We start from the raw sequence: 20573 nt of genomic DNA, 5'->3' as shown, positions 1-20573 counted from the left end.
ATGGTGAGGAGGCGGAGAAACTGGAAGCTTATACACTGCTGGTAGAAATGGGAAATGGTGCAGCTGCTTCAGGAAAGAGTCCAATTACCTGAACAGGCCTGGGGGAAGGTGAGGCGGACACCTGGGGCAGTCTGGGTGCGCCCGCCAGGAACAGCGCTGGGGCTCCCTGCCGCTGGGGGCCTCCCTCCCTCCCTCCCGCCTGCCAGGAACGCGTTTATGGATGAAACGATACAATGTTAAAAACTGGCTGCAGATGAATTTCCATTGTTTCCTATTTTCACTCTGAGACTTCGCCTCTGCTTTCTTTTGCACAAGTGTGGGCACTTCCCCAGGACCCCGTTAGAGGGGGCTGCTGAGCAGGAGGGTCAGACCCAGGCGGCTTGACCAGACCTCGCCAGGCTGGCCTTTAGGAAGGGTCACATACACGCCAGCAGTTGTTCAGCCCACCCTCCACCTTGGAAGCCGTGGGATACTAGTGATCTTGACAGTATTTGCCAAATCGATGAGTAAAAATGAGACTGTTTTACTTTGTGATTCTGGGGTTCCCAGTGAAGCTGAGCATCTTCAGTTGCCCTTTTGTTTCAACCTCCAGACTCAGGAGCCCCTGGGCCCGGGTCTCAGTTTGACTCCCCTGCTTCCTCACTGTGTGACTTCTGGGTAGGTCACCTGCCTTCACCCCACTGCCTCACCTGTGTAATGTGCTGAGGCCAGGGCCTCCCCAGAATCTTGTGAGAACAATAAAGGAGCCAATGTGTGTTCAGGGGTTAAGATGGAAAACCTGACCCATGTCTCTGTTTCCTGAGGATAAATTCTTAAGTGTTCTGGTACATGCTGCCAAATGTATTGATATCTACCAAACAATGAATGTATTTAAGGTGTTTACTCTTCACCTTCTCCCAGTAGGAGTGTCTGGTTGTTCCAAAATCTCTCCAGGAAGTGTGCATTTCTCTTGTGACCAGAGTGAAAAATGAGGGTGGTAAAGGAGAGTTAAAGGGAATGAGAAAGAAGAGATTCAGTTCAAATACCCTCCACGAAGCCTGGCCGGGTGCCCCCAGTCCTCTGTGACCACGCCCAATGTCCTGTGATCACTCATCTAAGGATCCAACCCTGAGCTCTCTTCAGGCAGGTCCTGGATCTGAGTCACTTAGATTGGCAGTGCTGATAACACCCAATCCCATCAAAGCTTTGCAAACGTGTGGACTCCATTTCACACTCACCCACAGAGGTCACCGGTCCCCCACTGGAAACTGTATTTATAGCTGTGCTCCTCACTCACTGCTTGAACTTTCATCCCTAAACCACTACAATCCGTCATTTAGGACCCATCAGAGGCCCATTACCACCTGGGAAAAGCTAATGCTAAAAGGCAAGGGAGCCAAAGTCCTGCCCCGTCAGGGCACCACTCTTGCTAGGTGGTGGGTCTCATTATAAACAGACCTTAAGACAACTTGACACGGAAGCACCTGTTACTGGGAGTGTGTGACCCATATCACGTGCTAAGAGCTCTACATGCAAAAAATCTCCGAGACTCACAGCCACACCACAGGTTCCCTACTATCACGGTTGCTCCAGTCAATGAGAAAGAAACCTGAAGCACAGAGAGGCCAAGTGGCTTGTCCAAGGGCAAGAGATGAAGTCAGCAGGGCAGGACGCACAGGCAGGCAGGTCTGACCGCAGAGTGTAGACTGTGATGCCTGAGACAGTCAGGAAACGTCATGGGTGGACGGGAGGATGCACCATGTGCCTGGGAGCTCAGCATCAGAGAAAGGACCCTGCGCTGTGGACTCCTCCAGCAGAAGGGGCGGGGGAGGGAGCCAGGGCAAGCAGAGGGGGCTAAGGGCAGCCAACCGAACAAGAGCCACCCTGACCGGAGCCTGTGGGGAGGGGCAAAGGAGAAGCACGTGCACGTGAGAGCGAGGGTGTGCGTGTCTGTGAGTGTGCGTGAACTTGCGTGCAGAGGACCTGGCTGCCAGGATGTGCTGTGGAGTGCACGGCGCAGGCTGGGTGGGGATGGGCACCAAGTGAGAGAGACTGGGCAGGAAGCTGCTGCCTTCGCTGGGTTGGAAGAGATGGGCAGTGACCGTCGGCGTCAGTGCTGGTTGAAGCCGGGGACTGAGGAAAGAAATGCTGACTCTCTGGGATTGCTGGCACCTTCTGCTGGCACGCTGGGAAAGCGGTGGTTGGTGACCAGCTGAGCGGGTCTGGAGTGGCTGTGGAGCCCCAGAATTCGCCGATGCCATTTCTGGGCACTACTATAAAGTGAGCTCTGCATCTGCTGAAGTGCTGTTTACGAGGCAGTAAAATCTGGAGCCAAGCTGCCTGAATGTGTCCTGATTTAGGAACAAGATTCTCCTGAGAAGGGAGCTGTTTCAGGAAGACTTAGGAAAGCTGTCAAAAAGATTAAGGGAGCTGCATTGGCCGGGAATCGAACCCGGGCCTCCCGCGTGGCAGGCGAGAATTCTACCACTGAACCACCAATGCTCCAGCTGAGCACTCCTCCTCCCCAGCTGCTCTGCTGCAATGGCTCTCGGTGACGTGGGCATGGCTGTAACCTGACACCTGGGATGGTCCAGCACTCAGTGCTGCTCAGTTCTAGAAGGCCAGTCCCCTGAGGACGCCCACAGGACACGTGCCTGCCATTCTGCTCTGAGGTTCAAGAGAAACCAAAGGGACAAAATGCTTTGGGAACTCTCTTGGCTCCTGCGGGGCAAGTTCCAGACCTCAGTCTGTTAGCCTTAAAGATTTCAGTAGGTTCTGCATCAGTTTAGTCTTTGGCTGATTTTGCAAAGGAGAACATCATCCCAGAGCTGATCGGGGACCTCTCGGTGAGGACAGAGTTGGAGAGATGGAAAAAAGTCTCAGAGTTCTACATTTAGAGAGTCCAACTCTAGACTCCAATAGGCATAAAAGCGGTTTTCTTCATGTGACGGATAAACAAGACATTAACGTTAAAGGAGAAAAGCAGAATTTCCAAGGACCGAATAAACCACAGCTGGGTTGGTCTGAACCTCCTCCCCGAGAATGAGTGGCAGAGGAAAGGCAGGTGGTTCCTGAGTCACTGGATGTCCACCCCTGAGACTTAGCTGAGCCTGCAGACTCAACGGCTTTCCTGCCAGGCTCCACGCCTCTCTACCTGGGCTGCAGCTGAGCTCAGAACAAGGCTAAGGAAGGAATGAATGCTCTCTGGGGCAGAAAGGGCTCAGAGCTACGGTTCTGGAGGCCAGCTGTTGGGTTCAAACACCTCCTGCCCCTGGGAGCTGCCGGATGCTGGTGGTGGGACTCCTCTGCCCTGTGCCCACCTGCTGGAGGAAGGCAGCAGTTCCCACCTGCCGGGCTGTTTCCAGAGCTAGGGGCTGAGACTCGGAAACAGCCCTGGCTGGCTGAGGGAGACCCCATGTCAAGTTCTCCAACCTCTGGGCCCCGGGGGGCCCTCGCTGGGAGGTGGGGGCGGGAGGCAGAGCCCACTCACCGCTGGCTGCCCCCTCCTGCTTTGCTGCGCAGTCCTCAGGGCTGGGGCCTGCCTGCTTCTGCACCACTGGCCTGGGCTCGTCAGGCTCGTCATCCTCGGGGGTGACCAGCTTCATCAGGCTCTGGTTGCAGACATTGGCTACCTCCTTGATGTCTGAGTGCGCCGATGTAAGGAGCGGCCACAGCCAGGCTGGACTGACAGCCCGCTCTGCCGCCCCGAGGGGCTGCCCTGTTGCCTCCCTTCCTGGGGGACCCCTCACCCCAGAGAGGAGCAGAGACTCAGCAGCCTGGGCCTGGGCGAGCCGCTTAGATCTCTGAGGACGCGGCTGAGGTTCGGGCACGCGGTGCCAGCCCCGTCCCGGGCCACCTGGGCCCTCCCAGGGCACGCTCTGCTCCACCTCCTGCTCCAGGGCTGTCTGCAGGCGTGGCAGGTCCTGGGCCCCCTCCCCACCCAGGGTGACCTCGCGCCCCTCAGGGCTGCCCTTGTCACCACTCTCTGGGCCGAAGGATACTCCTCTTGCGGTCGTCGTAGGCCAGGCAGGGCAGGACGGCGGTCAGGATCCCTGAGGAGTAGGGCAGCATCACTCGGCCAGCCAGCTGGATGAACTCCCGCAGCCAGCACATGGCTGTCAGCTGGATCAGGTCGTCTGTGGGGACGGGGTTCCGGGGTGAGTGCGGCGGTGCCCCCCCGACATGCCCACAGGTGCTAGAGCCCTGCAGCGGGGCTGAGGCCTGGCACAGCTCCCAGCCCCCCGGGACTCCCACACTCTCGCCCTTTCCTTCCGTGGGCACCAGGGGGACACGGACGATAGTCCTATGGCTGCCCGTGAGAGCAGCCACGGCTCTCTGCCCTCCTGTGTCCACTCCCCACAGTGGGGTGCAGCTCCTCTCATCAGGAGCGGGAGTTTATTCCCCAACTCCCGGTCTGGGGCTGGCCTTGCGACATCGGCCAACAGAAGGTGGGAGAAAGGATGGTTCAAGCCTCGGCCTCACTGACATCTCTCCTGTCTCCTGGAATCCACTGAATTCACATGAACGCACCCGGGCTAGCCCACCGGGTGACGAGATGCTTGGAATGACTGTCACCGCTGGCCACAGGTGACAGCTGGACAGCCAGACACAAGTCACACGACGGACCATGGGCCTCAGCCCACCCTCCAGAGGACTGGAGGCACGGGACTCCCCCCAGCCCTGGCCTGGCACAGGGGAGCAGGGCTGCCCAGCTGACCTGAGGTCAGTAACAAGGGACTGCGACGGGAAGGAGTTACATTTGGTGGTGGTTTGATACTCAGTAGAAACAGTTATGCGACCCCAGCCCCCAAGCGTTTCAATTCACGGTGCTGATGCCAAGCCTGCCAGCAAGGCCTCCAGATATTCCCCCATCTAGGGCCAGACCAAGTGAAAAGGCCTCCATGCTGACAGAACCAGAATCTCTTCCGCAAGGCCCCACGGCTCCGGGACCCGCTGTCACACTGCCGCCCACTCCCACCAGGACTCTGTCCAGGGTGGGGAGGGGGCTTCTGAGGAGGAGGGCTCTGCAGGGCTGCCATGTGCTCACCCGTGGCGGGGGGGGGCTTCTGAGGAGGAGGGCTCTGCAGGGCTGCCATGTGCTCACCCGTGGTCTGGCAGTGAATCACCAGGATGTTGGCCATCTCAGCAAACTTCACACTCGAGGGGCTCTTCTTCGTTTCCTTCAGGAACTCCCCAAGGACCACCTCACACCTGCAGCGAATGAAGGAGAAGGGAAATACCCCTGCCACCCAGGCCGGGGAGCCTCCCCAATGCTGCTTCTGCTCTGCTTGGCACGGGCGTCCGGGTCAGAGGGACGACTTCAGAGGCTGGGGGAGGAGGCGCTCTTGGCGTCCCAAAGCGGGAAGCTCACATGCCAAGAGAAGAGTAAATCTCACGTCCTTCTGGAGCCTGTGGGTGTGTGTGGGGGACACGTATGCAGCTCCGTGCTCCCCTCCTTACTCACATTTTCCGGATCTCTTTGCCATTGTCGCCCAGGATTTGGAAGAGCCCGTCCAGGATCTCTGGCAGGTAGTCCAGGAGGTTAATGTCAGGCACGGACTCCAGCACCAGGATCTGACCCAGGAAAGAGACTGTCAGGGAAGGTCACGGCCCGAGCACCTGCCTCCTTGGACCCTGGGGAGGAGGCGCCCTGGGGTGTCCCACGGGGGAGGGCGTGCCAGCTGAAGTTGCTTTTGTTCAGCGTGTAGGAAAGCAGAGCTCTCACCCCCAGGCAGCTCAGATGCCCTAAGGAGAAGGGAACCTATGGGAAAGGCAGGCAACTAGCAGGAGAGGTTGACTTCAAAGAGAAATCTGGGTGTTTCCAGAGACGAGGAAGGAGCCCCATCTGCTTCAGAGGTGAACGTGATGGGCTCTGGGGGCAGAGCTGAGGAAACGTGTTTTGGGATCATGTGCCAGCGTGGCTCCTGGAGGGGCAACAGCGAGGCGCCTCCACAGCCTTGGGACACATCCAGGTGGGCCAGAGGGCAGGCTCACGGGCAGCCAGAAACAGCATCAGGGCCAGATCTTACCCAGGAGATGATGAACTGCCGGGCGTACTGGTTGTTGGAGTAAATCCTCTCCCGCAACAAGGGGATGAAGCCCACCAGGTCAAACTTGTTGCTCTCCGTCACGATGTCCTGGGGGTCAAAGGCATATGAGCTTCTGGGGGCTGGGGAGCCTGACCTGGCCGAGTGCCTGACTTCAGGGGTCAGGTGGCCACAGAGGAGGAGGACAGGGCCTGTGTCAGGCAGGCCGAGGGACAAGCAAAGATGGACTGAAAGTGGGAATCAAGGGGAAATGATGCAATGAAAAGGCAAAACCCTTCCTACGTCTCTGTGGTCTGGACTGAATGCCCAGTGAGCTGAGCATGCACTGCCCCACACGGGGGCAGGGTGGGCCAGCTCGTGGGAACACTCGGGGCAATGACGGCTCTGTATCTTGATCCTGCTGCTGACGTAACTCTATATACTCAGAACTGTATATTATCTCACCTACTGTATGTAAATATTTTTTTTAATTAGGAAGAACATCCCAATGATAGAGCTTCAAAGCTCCAGAGACAGATGGAAGAAAGAAATGCTAGAAGTGGGGACCAAGCACTAATACCTTTAAGAGGCGGTCTAGGAGCTCAGATCCGCTTTTCACATTGGGGTCTGGGTCAGCAGCCAACTACGGGAGACACAGAGGCGGAAGAAGGATCACAGTCAATTTATTAAGGCAAAGAATCCACTAGAACCTTGGGGGAGCCTGTTCATGGATGGAAGGAAGGTAGGGGAGGCAGGGAGGCAGCGCGGAACTGGGGAAGACGCAGAGACGCACTCGGGGGCCCTGCTCTGCTCAGGAGCCTGCAGGGCCTGCTGCCACTGGTCGCGTGGCTGCTTCCCGCTGGCGTTCCCCAGGGCGTTCCAGCCTAACAACGCCGGCTCCTCTCCCCACTCCTGGAGGAGGAGCTGGAGCAGTTTTGAGGCTGATTCTCTAGAAACGACTTCATGGAGGGAAACTCGGTGATGCTGAGAGGCACTGAGGAGCTAAGAGGGACCCCAGAGCCATTTTAAGCGGAGCTTTTTCCAGAGTTCCCAGGCTACGCTCACCTCACAGGGGAAATCAGTCTGCACTACGGACAGAGGAGCCTGGCAGGCTGTAGTCCATGGGGTCGCAGGAGAGTCGCACACAGCTGTGCAACGAGCAGTACAGAATTGCCACCTTCGCCCTACCAGGGAGGTCAGTGCTCTCAAATAACTGTTTTCCCCCCAACTTGTGGTGGACTGATGCTTTTGTAAAATGCAGTAAAATCAAATTAATAGAGATGTGGGGGGGGAGCAAACATAAATACAAACTCATTTTAAAAATGTATCATCAGATTCAACATACAAGGAGCGTCCCTGGCAGCACGTGCTTATCTGCTCCCCTGCCTCTGGGGAGAGGCAGCCAGCACTCAAGGCCCCGAGGGTCAGGCCCGGGAGGCGGGGGTGAGCTCAGAGCAGCCGGAGCGTGGAGGGCTCACCTTGCTCAGCCCATCGAAGAGCACGTTGAAGTGGGGCAGCACGGCGCCTCGGGCCACCTTGACGATGTTGTAGAGGGCCTCACAGGCGTAGTATCGCAGCCTGCTGTCGGCGTCGTTGAAGCAGGTGAGCACCGGCTCGATCAGCTCCTTTAGGTAGAGCCCCGAGTCCTGTGATGGGCGGGAGCACAAGTGCTCCTCAGACAGAGTCGGATTTCGGGATCCCAGCCCCTGGCTTCCCCAGAGACGCTCAGACCTTCGGGCTGGGCTCAAAGGCTCTTTGCAAGTCGGCCTCTGGGTTAGGGGCCACGCCCAGGAACCAGCCAGCAAGCCTGGGGTGTGCAGAGAATGGCAATGGAAAACACGGGTCTGCAAACCCCTGCTGGGTTCAGGGCAGAGTCAAGGCCACGGCTGGTGTGTGCGTCCCTCCAGGAGAAAGGCGTACCTTGCCCAGTGCGATGGAGCAGGCGGCCAGGCCGATGAGCCCACCTTTCCGGCTGTGGGGGTGCTGAGATAGGGCAAACTCCTGAGACAAGGTCTGGATCACATGCTTGATCTGCACCGTGTTGTTCTGGGCCACGAACTCTCGGACCAGCCTGGAGAGAGAGAAGAGAGGGTCTTAGGCCAGTGGGATCAGGCTGCTCCTACTCCTGCTGCTGGCTCCGGGGCCTGGCGCTGGGATGAGGGGTGCAGAGGACCTGCTCAGAAAGAGCAATCGGAGTCACGGGTCCTGCCCTAGTTCCGCTGCTGACTGGGGGAGGCTGGCTTTCCCTTCCCCTTTTCTGGTCTCCGTTTCCCCTTATTGAGGATGGAACAAAGAACAGTGACCAACCCCAATTCTGAGAAGGCAGCGAATGTTGTGCTGGGGACCAAAACCTGCAGTGATCCACCGCTTTCATTCAACCCTTTGCTCAGCCCTCCATTCAGGCACTCAGGCGGTTCTCTGTCATTATTTCCGGGGACGGGGCCAAACTGGGCCCATGCCCAACAGGCAGGATCCACACACAACAAGTAGGTGTGGCCGCAGCACACAAGCGTCACCACAGGAGCCAGATGCTGCAGGTAAGTCTCCCTGGGTGGCCAGGGCAGTGCCAACTGAGTCAGACCTTAGAGTCAGGAGCTGGCATTTTCCAGGTGAAGAAAGGAAGGCCGGGCACCTTAGGCACAGGGAAGAGCCTGGCTAACGGCAGGGGCCCTGAAAACACACGGTGCACTTAAAGGAGGGTGAGGAGCCCAGGGTGTGGGAGGAGCGGCTGAAGACAGATCAAAGGACAGAGGAGCTGGTGAAAGGTTTACAGTGATGGGGTGGTGCCTGCAGGCCTCTGTTTGGACCTGGAGAGGCTGCACCGCATGGGAGGGGCTGGTTTGACAGAAGGACAGCACCCCAGCTCTTTAGTCCGAAATAGGGGGCTTAAACATGGCGGAGGCAGTGGGAAGGAGCAGGGAGGGATAGTTTTAAACTAAACAGAAAAGCATTAGGATCCCCTGTAATAGGGGAGAGGACAAGGAGTGTAGAGACGCTTGTGTTTTAAGATGCCATGAGATGGATGGGAGGGGAGGAGACTGTTCCTTCATCAGGTGAGCGGGACTAGCAGAGATGGGGTGCCAGGAAAAGGCTGCATGAATGGCCTGTGGGGGGCCTCCTGCTTTGCCTGTTATAGCGTGTGATTCCACCAAGCCCCCACCCCCACCGCCCCTGGGGCCTGAGGGCTGTGGACGAACCAAGGGCCTTGGGAGGAAGGCAGTTCCATAGGTGTCCATACTTCCTAAGCAGTGCAATAAACCCGCTGGATTCCCAAACAGGGCTCCAGCCAGACGAGTCTCAGTGATGTCAGAGCTCTCTGAGTGTCCACAGACAACAGCCCCTTGAGAAAGGCCCTGCAGGTGAACCAGAGAGCAGCAGAGCATTGGTGGTTCAGTGGTAGAATTCTCGCCTGCCACGCGGGAGGCCCGGGTTCGATTCCCGGCCAATGCAGGGCTGGTTTTTTGGCCTCTTCCAGGCAGACTCCCTCAGAGATCCTGCTACAGGAGCCAGCTCCTCAACCACACCCGGCCTGCTGCAGCCAAGGCTGCTCTGAAACCAGGAGCACCTCCCTGTCCGGTGAGCATGACCAGTAGCTGGATTCTCCACACATGCGCCACTTCCTGGCTGCAGGGCCAAGGCCCGCCTGCCCTGCAGCTGTCAGGGGACTCCTGTGCACCCCCAGCCCCGGCCAGTCTCCAGCAGGAAGCTGTGATGAAGCCTGTGAGCTGTGAAACAGCTCTACATGCCATGTGGACTGGGAGTGGGGACCACACTCAGAAAGCAAGCCCCGGAGTCTCATTGGGCTTCTTGTTACTGAGAGGGAAGGATATGAGCTGGTTTCTATCCTGATGGATGAAGGCAAATCAAAGACACACACACCCCCTCCTGCTCTGGAGCCTAAGCTTCTGTTTCTGCAGCGGTGCTGATGTGGCAGCCTCAGAGCGTGGCCTCAGATTCTGGAAATCAGCATGTGGACAAAGAGGCTGGTCCTGGGGTTAAAGGGAGGTGCTCACACAGCTGCTGACAGCTGGAGCATTGGTGGTTCAGTGGTAGAATTCTCGCCTGCCACGCGGGAGGCCCGGGTTCGATTCCCGGCCAATGCAGCAGCAAACATTTTTTTTTTAAATCATTAAAAAAAAAAAAAACCCCAAGAGACTGGATTTGAGATTTCACACCACTCATAGCATTGGTGATACACTCTGAAAACCTGAGAATGACTTTTTCTAGCTTGATTTTCCACACCTGTCTCCTACATTCCACAAAGATTTAGCTCGTTGTCTTCTCATTCCTGAGGAGTCCAGGAGGTAGGGGTTACCAAAGCCACTGCAAGCAGCTGTCCTCCCACTCCCACCCAGACGGGCTGCCTTCGGCCTCTGCTTCTGAGGCTCCCGGGGAACCAGGCTGAGCTTCTGCTCAGCCCACACAAGCGCAGCCCTGGGACATAGAGTAACGTCCTCCATGAGGCTCTGGCAGGGCAGCCACAGAAGACTCAGCCCAGCCGGCAGCACAGCCCCTCCTGGAACCACCTCCTGGCCCATCTCCTTGTTTCAGGTCATAAACAGTCCCTGAGCCACTGGAAGGGGTCCCCCGGCCCACTGGAGAGCCAGCAAACGGCGCATTCCCTGCCTGAGGGGCCTCTGCTAGAATCCGGTGGGTGGGAAATGAGAGGCCATGAGGACTTTCATGCAAAAGAGGAAAGAAATCTGGTGAGGACCGTGCAACGTGAGGAGGGGCCAGGAGAGAAAGAGCGTGAAGCATCTCTGGTGCGGAGGGAATCTGATGTGGTTCACGAGGGGCAGCTTTTGAGATGGGTTCTGAGGGATGAGTAGGTGTTCGTGCGGGAGGAGGAAGCTCAGACAGAGGGAAGATCATGAGTGAAGGCTCACAGGAAGGACAGGGGCACTCGGCTTGGCAGCTTGAAAGGACAGAGGCGGGGGAGAGGCTGCGCCCACTCACGGGCTTGGCAGAGGAGGTGGCCTTTGCTCTGTGAGCAGCCACAAACGGTAGGGACGGTCAGCAGCGGCGGGCGGTGGGGTCTGACCTGCACTGAGGGAGTGCTGAAGACTGGAAAGGCTGCAGAGACCGGGCGCTGGGAGAGCATGAGGAACAGGTGCCGATGTCGGGGCAGGCTGGCAAGGGCAACGGGGCCTCCGGAAGCGGGAGCAGACGGACAACACCCCCTGACCCCACTGTTTGCTCCACACCAGCTGGAAGGCCCCTCACCCTGAATCCCACCAGAACGTAGCTCAGGGCACCCCAGGTCACTACAGACACAATGGCCCCTTCAAGTTCCAAGGCTCTGCTGTCTGCACCCCTGCACTTGAGGGGAAAATAGTGTCCATAGCCAGGAGAACAAGACAAAAGTGGTTTCTTCTGGAAGGCAAACCCTGAGAACATGGAGAAGGCAATGGCACCCCACTCCAGTACTCTTGGCTGGAAAATCCCATGGATGGAGGAGCCTGGTAGGCTGCAGTCCATGGGGTCGCCAAGAGTCGGACACGACTGAGCGACTTGACTTTGACTTTTCACTTTCGTGCACTGGAGAAGGAAATGGCAACCCACTCCAGTATTCTTGTCTAGAGAATCCCAGGGATGGGGGAGCCTGGTGGGCTGCCGTCTATGGGGTCACACAAAGTCGGACACAACTGAAGAGACTTAGCAGCATCCATCTGCCTGTAGAGCGCTGGGCCGGGCCCTTGGGGTCAGCCCAGGGCCACAGCAGGAAGACCTGTCCCACGAATCAGGCCCACACTCTCTACCTGACACACAGGGGGTCAACACAGGGCCGGCTACCTCTCCAATCTGTAGCCGGGCTACACGTGCAACCTCCCTGCAGCCAGACCCAGCTTCCTACTGGGCCTGCTAGTCTACTCCGTGGACACTTCCTGTCCAGGCCACCCCACAGGCAAGCTCCTGTCTCATTTGACAGCCTAGCCAGGCCTCAAACGCCAGCTCCAATCCACCCCTGCTTCTGCTGACCATCTCAGGAAGGACCACTCCTCCTCTGGATGTTGCATTCTGTGCTCACCACCACATCATCCAACGTCATGAATTCTTTCTCACGTGTTTCATGTTCCCAGCTCCACAAGCCAAAGGCAATGTCAAACACTAAACAAACCCCATTGAAGACAAAATCCTTCCAGCACAGCCTGCAGAGTGACAGCACTTACACAGGATGTGCTGGAAGCAACAATAAGGCTGAGATGAACACCTCTATTCAAGGACTCAACCAAGGACTCAAGCTATGAAGACAGCAAACATTTCTGAGAAGTAGCGGGCGACAGACAAAACCGGTGTCAATGTACCTTCAGCCAATAAAACCACAGACGTGGAGCCAAGTCTGTACATCAGCTCTGAGTCTCCCACTCATCAGGGCAATGCTCATCAGTACAATTCGCTGGCAATGGCAAGAGCTAGGGCAGCAACAAGCAGCGGTGGGGAGGGACGGCACTCAAGAAAGGGGTGCTTGATGAGAGAGGCGTGCTTCTGGACATGCTGAATCTTAGAGCTGAACGGGAGGGTCAACTTGGCAAAATCCAAACCCTTTAGTGGAGGAGGAAACTGAAACCAAAGCAGTTAAGGCAGTGGTTCTCAACTGGGGTGATTCTGCATCCCCAGGGAACATCTGGCGACTTTCTGGAGACATTTTTGGTTGTACTAGTGATGAAAAGCTACTGATGTCTAGGGGTTAAAGATCAGAGATGCTGCTAAAAACCCTATCATGCACAAGACAGGCCACCACAGCCAAGAGTTACCTGTCCAAAAATATCAAAAGCACTGAGGTTAAGAAACCCTGAGTTAAGGAATTTGCCAGCGGTCACAGAATGAGCATCACACAACAGACTATACTAGGCCCTTACAAAGCTTTCTGCAGTGATGGAATTGTTCGAAAATCTGCGCTGTCCATTATGGCAGCCGACAGCCACATGTGGCTATGTGAGATACAGGCAGAATGACTGGGGAACTATATTAAAAATTTTTATTTTATCTTTAATAATTTAAATGTAAATAGTCACCCATGGCCAGTGGCTACCTTACTGGACAGGGCAGAACGAAACCCTCTATTTCCTGATGCTTAAACTGGCCTTCTTTCTCTTTCACAGCCTGCCTCTTCTGAAATTACCTACCCACCTGACTTTGTCACAAAGATTTGGCTGGAAAAAAAAATACACGTGTAAAATAACAGCATAAAAATCTCAATGTGCCCAGTTAAACGCCTTGCTTTGTAATAAAAATAACTAAGCAAAATGTCAGGTCATGGTTACACATACAGTGGAATGCCATATCCACAGTTTCAGATACCAACGGTCAACAGAAGTTCAGAAAATATCAAATGGAAAATTCAACAATAAACAACCTATAAGCTTTAAACTATACGCTGTTCTGAGTGCGGAGATGAAATCTCGTGATGTCCCACCAGGACATGAATCACCCCTTCCTCCTGGCTATTCATGCTGTATATGATATGCACCCACTCAGTAACTGTCTGAGTTATCAGATTGACTCTCTGGTATGGTAGTGCTTACGTTCAAGTAACCCTTATTTTACTTAATAATAGCCCTAAAGTGCAACAGTAGTGACGCTGACAGGATATTCTCTTACTGTGCCTAATTATAAATCATAAATTAAACTTTATCATACATCTGTATGTATAGGAGAAAATATAGCATATACAGAGTTTGGTGCCATCCAAGGGGTTTCAGGCGTCCACTGCGAGTCTGGGGACATATGCCCCACAGACAAGAGAGCGCTACTGCACATGTAATTAAGACTGCAGAAACAACAAATCATTCCTACTTCCGCTTTTGGAGAAGGGTGATGTGACAGAGAAAACAACCAGCCCTCTGAGCCTTGAGATTTTGGACCTGACTTCTTCATTTGATCAACTTATCGTCTTTTCACTTCTCAGAAAGTAGGTAAGAAATGAGGCAGGTCAACATCCATAGTAAATTCTCACGCTTCCCACCTCCTTCCCATCGGAGATCACTCTCGGATTTGCTCGTTTTGGCAGAGACCACACTGAGGACGCATCATGCGCCAGGCACTGGGCTAAGCACCGTACATACACAATATCGCTTCACTCTCACCGCAGCCCCTTTGAGATACCAGGTTAAATAACATGGCCCAGATCACACAGTACTGCCCATCTCCTGCTGTTAAGCACGGCACTGGGGGCCTAAAGCTTGGGGGCAGCAACACCGGCTGCAAAAGCCTGAGCAGCTGCCCAGAGGAGCGGGGCCCGCAACAGCCAGGACGGAGCCCCGGCTCCCGGAGGAGCGGACCCCGCAACAGCCAGGACGGAGCCCCGGCCCCACTCCCCGGGCCCGGGCCCGCAGCTCTTACTTCTCGATCTCCAGGGCAGCCACCTTCCGCTTTTCGTAGAGCTTGTCGTTGAGGGCGCGCACGATGTTGGGCGTGAGCGGCGCGAAATCCTTCTCCGGGTTCATGGTAGCAGCGCAGGTGCGCCTCCCGAAGACCCGCGGCTCCTCAGCCCGCGGCAGCCGGGGCCGCGCCGGGGCCAGGGGCGTCTGCGGCTCCGCGCTGCCTCCGGCGCCGGCTCATGGGCCACGCCGCCCCAGCCCGAGTCTCGCGGGGCCGCGCGCCGCCTCGGAGTCCCGGCGTGAACCTCGTCTCCGTCCCCCTGCCCCAGGCCAGCCAGCAGCTCACGGGTGCAGTGCCTGCCGGGCGCCAGGTGCGGCGGCCATGTTTCCCGGGTCAGGTGACCTCAGGCAGCTTCCGCCTTCCGCCACTGGGCCCGCCCCTCGCCGGCCACACCCCCGGGGGGTCGGCTACGCCCCCGCAAGGCTGCACTCCCCGCCCCCACTCTGGCCGGCAGCCCCCCACAGTATGGCCAGTGTTTGAAGCCTGCTTAGAGCCGGCACGTGTACCATGTACTCCGCTGCCTGCACATAATAGGCTTGGCACCTGATGGGCTTCTGCAGACGTTCCTGAAAACGAAGGGGCTCTTGAATCGCTTGGCATAATTTATTCCACACCTACTGAATCTCCTAGTTCATTCACTAGTCATTAGTCAATTTCTTATATGCCAATGTTACAAATTAGAGTAACGCCCTCTTGATTTTCGCTATATCCTAGTCACTTGTCAGATCAGTCGCTCAGTCGTGTCCGACTCTTTGCGACCCCATGAATTGCAGCATGCCAGGCCTCCCTGTCCATCACCAACTCCCGGAGTTCACTCAGACTCACGTCCAACGAGTCCGTGATGCCATCCAGCCATCTCATCCTCTGTCGTCCCCTTCTCCTCTTGCTCCCAATCCCTCCCAACATCAGAGTCTTTTCCAATGAGTCAACTCTTCTCATGAGGTGGCCAAAGTACTGGAGTTTCAGCTTCAGCATCATTCCTTCCAAAGAAATCCCAGGGCTGATCTCCTTCAGAATGGACTGGTTGGATCTCCTTGCAGTCCAAGGGACTCTCAAGAGTCTTCTCCAACACCACAGTTCAAAAGCATCAATTCTTCGGCGCTCAGCCTTCTTCACAGTCCAACTCTCACATCCATACGTGACCACAGGAAAAACCATAGCCTTGAATAGACGAACCTTTTTGGCAAAGTAATGTCTCTGCTTTTGAATATGCTATCTAGGTTGGTCATAACTTTCCAAGGAGTAAGCGTCTTTTAATTTCATGGCTGCAGTCACCATCTGCAGTGATTTTGGAGCCCAGAAAAACAAAGTCTGACACTGTTTCCACTGTTTCCCCATCTATTTCCCATGAAGTGATGGGACCGGATGCCATGATCTTTGTTTTCTGAATGTTGAGCTTCAAGCCAACCTTCTCACTCTCCATTTTCACCCTCATCAAGAGGCTTTTGAGTTCCTCTTCACTTTCTGCCATAAGGGTGGTGTCATCTGCATATCTGAGGTTATTGATATTTCTCCTGGCAATCTTGATTCCAGCTTGTGTTTCTTCCAGTCCAGCGTTTCTCATGATGTACTCTGCATATAAGTTAAATAAACAGGGTGACAATATACAGCCTTGACGAACTCCTTTTCCTATTTGGAACCAGTCTGTTGTTCCACGTCCAGTTCTAACTGTTGCTTCCTGACCTGCATACAAATTTCTCAAGAGGCAGATCAGGTGTTCTGGTATTCCCATCTCTTTCAGAATTTTCCACAGTTTCTTGTGATCCACACAGTCAAAGGCTTTGGCATAGTCAATAAAGCAGAAATAGATGTTTTTCTGGAACTCTCTTGCTTTTTCCATGATCCAGTGGATGTTGGCAATTTCATCTCTGGTTCCTCTGCCTTTTCTAAAACCAGCTTGAACATCAGGAAGTTCACGGTTCACATATTGCTGAAGCCTGGCTTGGAGAATTTTGAGCATTACTTTACTAGCGTGTGAGATGAGTGCAATTGTGCAGTAGTTTGAGCATTCTTTGGCATTGCCTTTCTTTGGGATTGGAATGAAAACTGACCTTTTCCAGGCCTGTGGCCACTGCTGAGTTTTCCAAATTTGCTGGCATATTGAGTGCAGCACTTTCACAGCATCATCTTTCAGGATTTGGAGTAGCTCAACTGGAATTCCATCACCTTCACTAGCTTTGTTTGTAGTGATGCTTTCTAAGGCCCACTTGACTTCACATTCCAGGATGTCTGGCTCTAGGTGAGTGATCACACCATCGTGATTATCTGGGTCGTGAAGCTCTTTTTTGTACAGTTCTTCTGTGTATTCTTGCCATCTCTTCTTAATATCTTCTGCTTCTGTTAGGTCCATACCATTTCTGTCCTTTATCGAGCCCATCTTTGCATGAAATGTTCCTTTGGTATCTCTGATTTTCTTGAAGAGATCCGTAGTCTTTCCCATTCTGTTGTTTTCCTCTATTTCTTTGCATTGATTGCTGAAGAAGGCTTTCTTATCTCTTCTTGCTATTCTTTGGAACTCTGCATTCAGATGCCTATATTTTTCCTTTTCTCCTTTTCTTTTCGCTTCTCTTCTTTTCACAGCTATTTGTAAGGCCTCCCCAGACAGCCATTTTGTTTTTTTGCATTTCTTTTCCATGGGGATGGTCTTGATCCCTGTCTCCTGTACAATGTCACGAACCTCATTCCATAGTTCATCAGGCACTCTATCTATCAGATCTAGGGCCTTAAATCTATTTCTCACTTCCACTGTATAATCATAAGGGATTTGATTTAGGTCATACATGAATGGTCTAGTGGTTTTCCCTACTTTCTTCAATTTAAGTCTGAATTTGGCAATAAGGAGTTCATGACCTGAGCCACAGTCAGCTCCTGGTCTTGTTTTTGCTGACTGTATAGAGCTTCTCCATCTTTGGCTGCAGAGAATGTAATCAATCTGATTTCGGTGTTGACCATCTGGTGATGTCCATGTATAGAGTCTTCTCTTATGTTGTTGGAAGGGGGTGTTTGTTATGACCAGTGCATTTTCTTGGCAAAACTCTATTAGTCTTTGCCCTGCTTCATTCTGTATTCCAAGACCAAATTTGCCTGTTACTCCAGGTGTTTCTTGACTTCCTACTTTTGCATTCCAGTCCCCTATAATGAAAAGGACATCTTTTTTGGGTGTTAGTTCTAAAAGGTCTTGTAGGTCTTCATAGAACCATTCAACTTCAGCTTCTTCAGCGTTACTGGTTGGGGCACAGACTTGGATTACTGTGATATTGAATGGTTTGCCTTGGAAACGAACAGAGATCATTCTGTGGTTTTTGAGATTGCATCCAAGTACTGCATTTTGGACTCTTTTGTTGACCATGATGGCTACTCCATTTCTTCTGAGGGATTCCTGCCCACAATAGTAGATATAATGGTCATCTGAGTTAAATTCACCCATTCCAGTCCATTCCAGTTTGCTGATTCCTAGAATGTCGACATTCACTCTTGCCATCCTGTTTGACCACTTCCAATTTGCCTTGATTCATGGACCTGACATTCCAGGTTCCTATGCAATATTGCTCTTTACAGCATCGGACCTTGCTTCTATCACCAGTCACACCCACAGCTAGGTATTCTTTTTGCTTTGGCTCCATCCCTTCATTCTTTCTGGAGTTATTTCTCCACTGATGTCCAGTAGCATATTGGGCACCTACTGACCTGGGGAGTTTCTCTTTCAGTATCCTATCATTTTGCTTTTTCAAACTGTTGATGGGGTTCTCAAAGCAAGAATACTGAAGTGGTTTGCCATTCCCTTCTCCAGTGGACCACATTCTGTCAGATTTCTCCACCATGACCTGCCTGTCTTGGGTTGCCCCATGGGCACGGCTTAGTTTCACTGAGTTAGACAAGGCTGTGGTCCTAGTGGGATTAGATTGACTAGTTTTCTGTGAGTATGGTTTCAGTCTTACTTGGGTTTCTCTTACCTTGGGCGTGGGGTATCTCTTCATGGCTGCTCCAGCAAAGCGCAGCCATTGCTCCTTACCTTGGATGAGGGGTATCTCCTCACTGCCGCCCTTCCTGACCTTCAACGTGGGATAGCTCCTCTAGGCCCTTCTGCGCCCGCACAGCCACCGCTCCTTGGACGTGGGGTTGGTCCTCCTGGCCGCCGCCCCTGACCTCGGGCTGAGGGGCGTGGGGTATCTCCTCCTGGCCGCCCCTGACCTCGGACGCGGGGTAACTCCTCTTGTCGCCGCCCCTGACCTCGGACGCTGGATATCTCCTTTCGGCCGCCCCCCTGACCTCGGACGCGGGGTAGCTCCTCTCGGCCGTTCCTGCGCCGTCACTTGTACAAGTATTTAAAAAATATTTTCTCTCGAGTTTTAAAATTCCTACTTAAGCCTTGTTTACGCCCATAATGCTGGGTTTGAATAGTGATATATATATTTTTAAAACACATAAATAAATTACAATTAAAAACCAAGCAGTCTGTCTATTGTTATCCAAAAAGTAGATTCAGCTTTTGGGGGTTGTTGAGCCAAAAGGCACAACCAAGCCAAAGATGGGGAGAAGGAAGCATTTATTGTTTCTGTGACGAGTAACACATGTGATCTCTGCCAGAGCAGTGTCTCTCTCTCTCTCTCTCAAAAGCAAGTTGGGGAAAGTTTTAACCCAAAGGTACGTGGATTTTCATGAAGGGGTTTGAGCAGTGGAGAATTCAGCACAGAACTCAGGCCATGATCAACAACGTCCAAGCTTTTAGTTGATTAGAGTCATGAGGGTCAACATTATCATTCAGTCCTCCTCCTAGGTGTGGGCCTTAGTTCTTCAGAACTCGAAGACTGTTTCAAATTGTTATGTCCGTCCCTTCAGGAGGAACTAGGACTCTGCTTTATAGCTGAACTGTTTTTCTTGAGGCTGAAGAGTGGTCTCCAGTTCCTAAAAGTGGTTCCCTATTGTCAGTTGCCAAGAAAATGGGACTTCAAGTGGCTGCAAGGAAATGAATTTTGTCAACACGCTGAGGGAGTTTGGAAGGGAATCTCTCCCCATTTGACTCTGGAGATGGCTGGTTCATTAGCATGTGTTTTGAGGATGGAATTTTAAGAAAAGCATTGCCAGGTATCTAAACACCTATAGACCTGGGCTTTCCAGGTGGCTCAGATGGTAAAGAATCTGCCTGCAATGCAGGAGACCTGGGTTCAATCCCTGGGTTGGGAAGATCCCTTGGAGAAGGGCATGGCAACCCACTCTAGTATTCTTGCACTTAAGTATTTTCCAGAAACCCATGTAGATCTATGCTTTCATAAATGCTTCTCTACCTTATGTGTAGAGGAAGAAATTCTTCTTGATAAGCTGGTAATTTCTGCCAAAGTTTTCTTTTAGATTTTGGTAGCAACAATTTAACAATGATTTTTGTGGTTTGTTACAAGATGTGTTTCAAAGCTGTAAGGTTTGCTGTTTGTTTTGTCTAGGAACTACTCATCTATAGAAAGCCTTGTTTCTCCTCCATCATTTCAACAATGTTTACTTTCTTTCATCAATGAAACTTATGGGAGACCATCATCAATTCTGAATGAGGCACACACTGAACCATGTTTAGCATCTGGTTTTAATTATTTTAGATTCAAATGATGCTCTAAGAAGGAAGTCGCTCAGTTGTGTCCGACTCTTTGCGACCCCATGGACTGTAGCCTACCAGGCTCTTCCGTCCACGGGATTTCCAGGCAATAGTACTGGAGTGGGGTGCCATTTCCTTCTCCAAAGAAAGAAGGAGCCTCAGCTAAATTAGTTTGATTCCTGTAGGTTTGGATTCAAAGCACCTGCCCATCTTATCATCCGTATTCAGATTTACGGGAGATTAAGAACTGAAGTTAGAGAATCTTTGAGACTCTTACAGAAAATTAAAAAATTCAGGTCTTTTTTTGTTAACCGGCCAGATGGAATTTAATGATAACTCAAATTGCATCCAATGTTTAAACACTAACAAAATGTGTACAATATAGAAAAAATTCAGACCTAAGAAATTGAAGGTTTAGAAATAAAAAATTTCATATTTATCTTCTTTTAGTATCTGTTCCTTGGGTGATACAATGGACTCAAGTTTCCGTTAGCCTTTATACAACAAGGGGGTGATGGTAATACACGCTTACATTGGAAAGCAGCTTGTACTTTATAACTGGACAGGAAAATCGTTTGGTGAAGGAGAAGGCCAAAGGAATC

The 20573-nt window shown here is 52.9% G+C and overlaps 1 protein-coding gene and 3 non-coding genes across 6 annotated transcripts in view; 2 read left to right on the top strand and 2 right to left on the bottom strand.

Moving 5' to 3' along the window:
- The window catches only part of VAC14 (VAC14 component of PIKFYVE complex), a 76442-nt gene extending 61720 nt beyond the window's left edge, over nt 1-14722 (bottom strand). For all 3 annotated transcript variants that reach the window (XM_086349784.1, XM_086349785.1, XM_086349786.1), the window contains exons 1-9: nt 14349-14722; nt 7926-8076; nt 7484-7651; nt 6586-6648; nt 6009-6116; nt 5444-5553; nt 5084-5190; nt 3981-4115; nt 3470-3622 (exon numbers count right to left, since the gene is read on the bottom strand). In XM_086349784.1, the coding sequence (XP_086205910.1) occupies nt 3470-3622; nt 3981-4115; nt 5084-5190; nt 5444-5553; nt 6009-6116; nt 6586-6648; nt 7484-7651; nt 7926-8076; nt 14349-14452 (1099 nt within the window). In that variant the 5' untranslated portion in view covers nt 14453-14722. The remainder of the gene's footprint in view (nt 1-3469; nt 3623-3980; nt 4116-5083; nt 5191-5443; nt 5554-6008; nt 6117-6585; nt 6649-7483; nt 7652-7925; nt 8077-14348) is intronic.
- TRNAG-GCC (transfer RNA glycine (anticodon GCC)) lies at nt 2411-2481 on the bottom strand. Its single transcript has one exon. It is a non-coding gene; the product is annotated as a tRNA-Gly (tRNA).
- On the top strand, nt 9385-9455 carry TRNAG-GCC (transfer RNA glycine (anticodon GCC)). The gene has a single exon. It is a non-coding gene; the product is annotated as a tRNA-Gly (tRNA).
- TRNAG-GCC (transfer RNA glycine (anticodon GCC)) lies at nt 10038-10108 on the top strand. The gene has a single exon. It is a non-coding gene; the product is annotated as a tRNA-Gly (tRNA).
- Nucleotides 14723-20573: the final 5851 nt, after the last annotated feature.

The sequence above is a fragment of the Bos grunniens genome, chromosome 18 (genome assembly GCF_055505025.1).
Source record: "Bos grunniens cultivar Pamir isolate PY7600 chromosome 18, Bosgru_T2T1.0, whole genome shotgun sequence".
NCBI classification, from domain to species: Eukaryota; Metazoa; Chordata; class Mammalia; order Artiodactyla; family Bovidae; genus Bos; species Bos grunniens.
The sequence above is the reverse complement of the archived record's forward strand: the minus strand, read 5'-3'. Positions and strand labels throughout refer to the sequence as shown.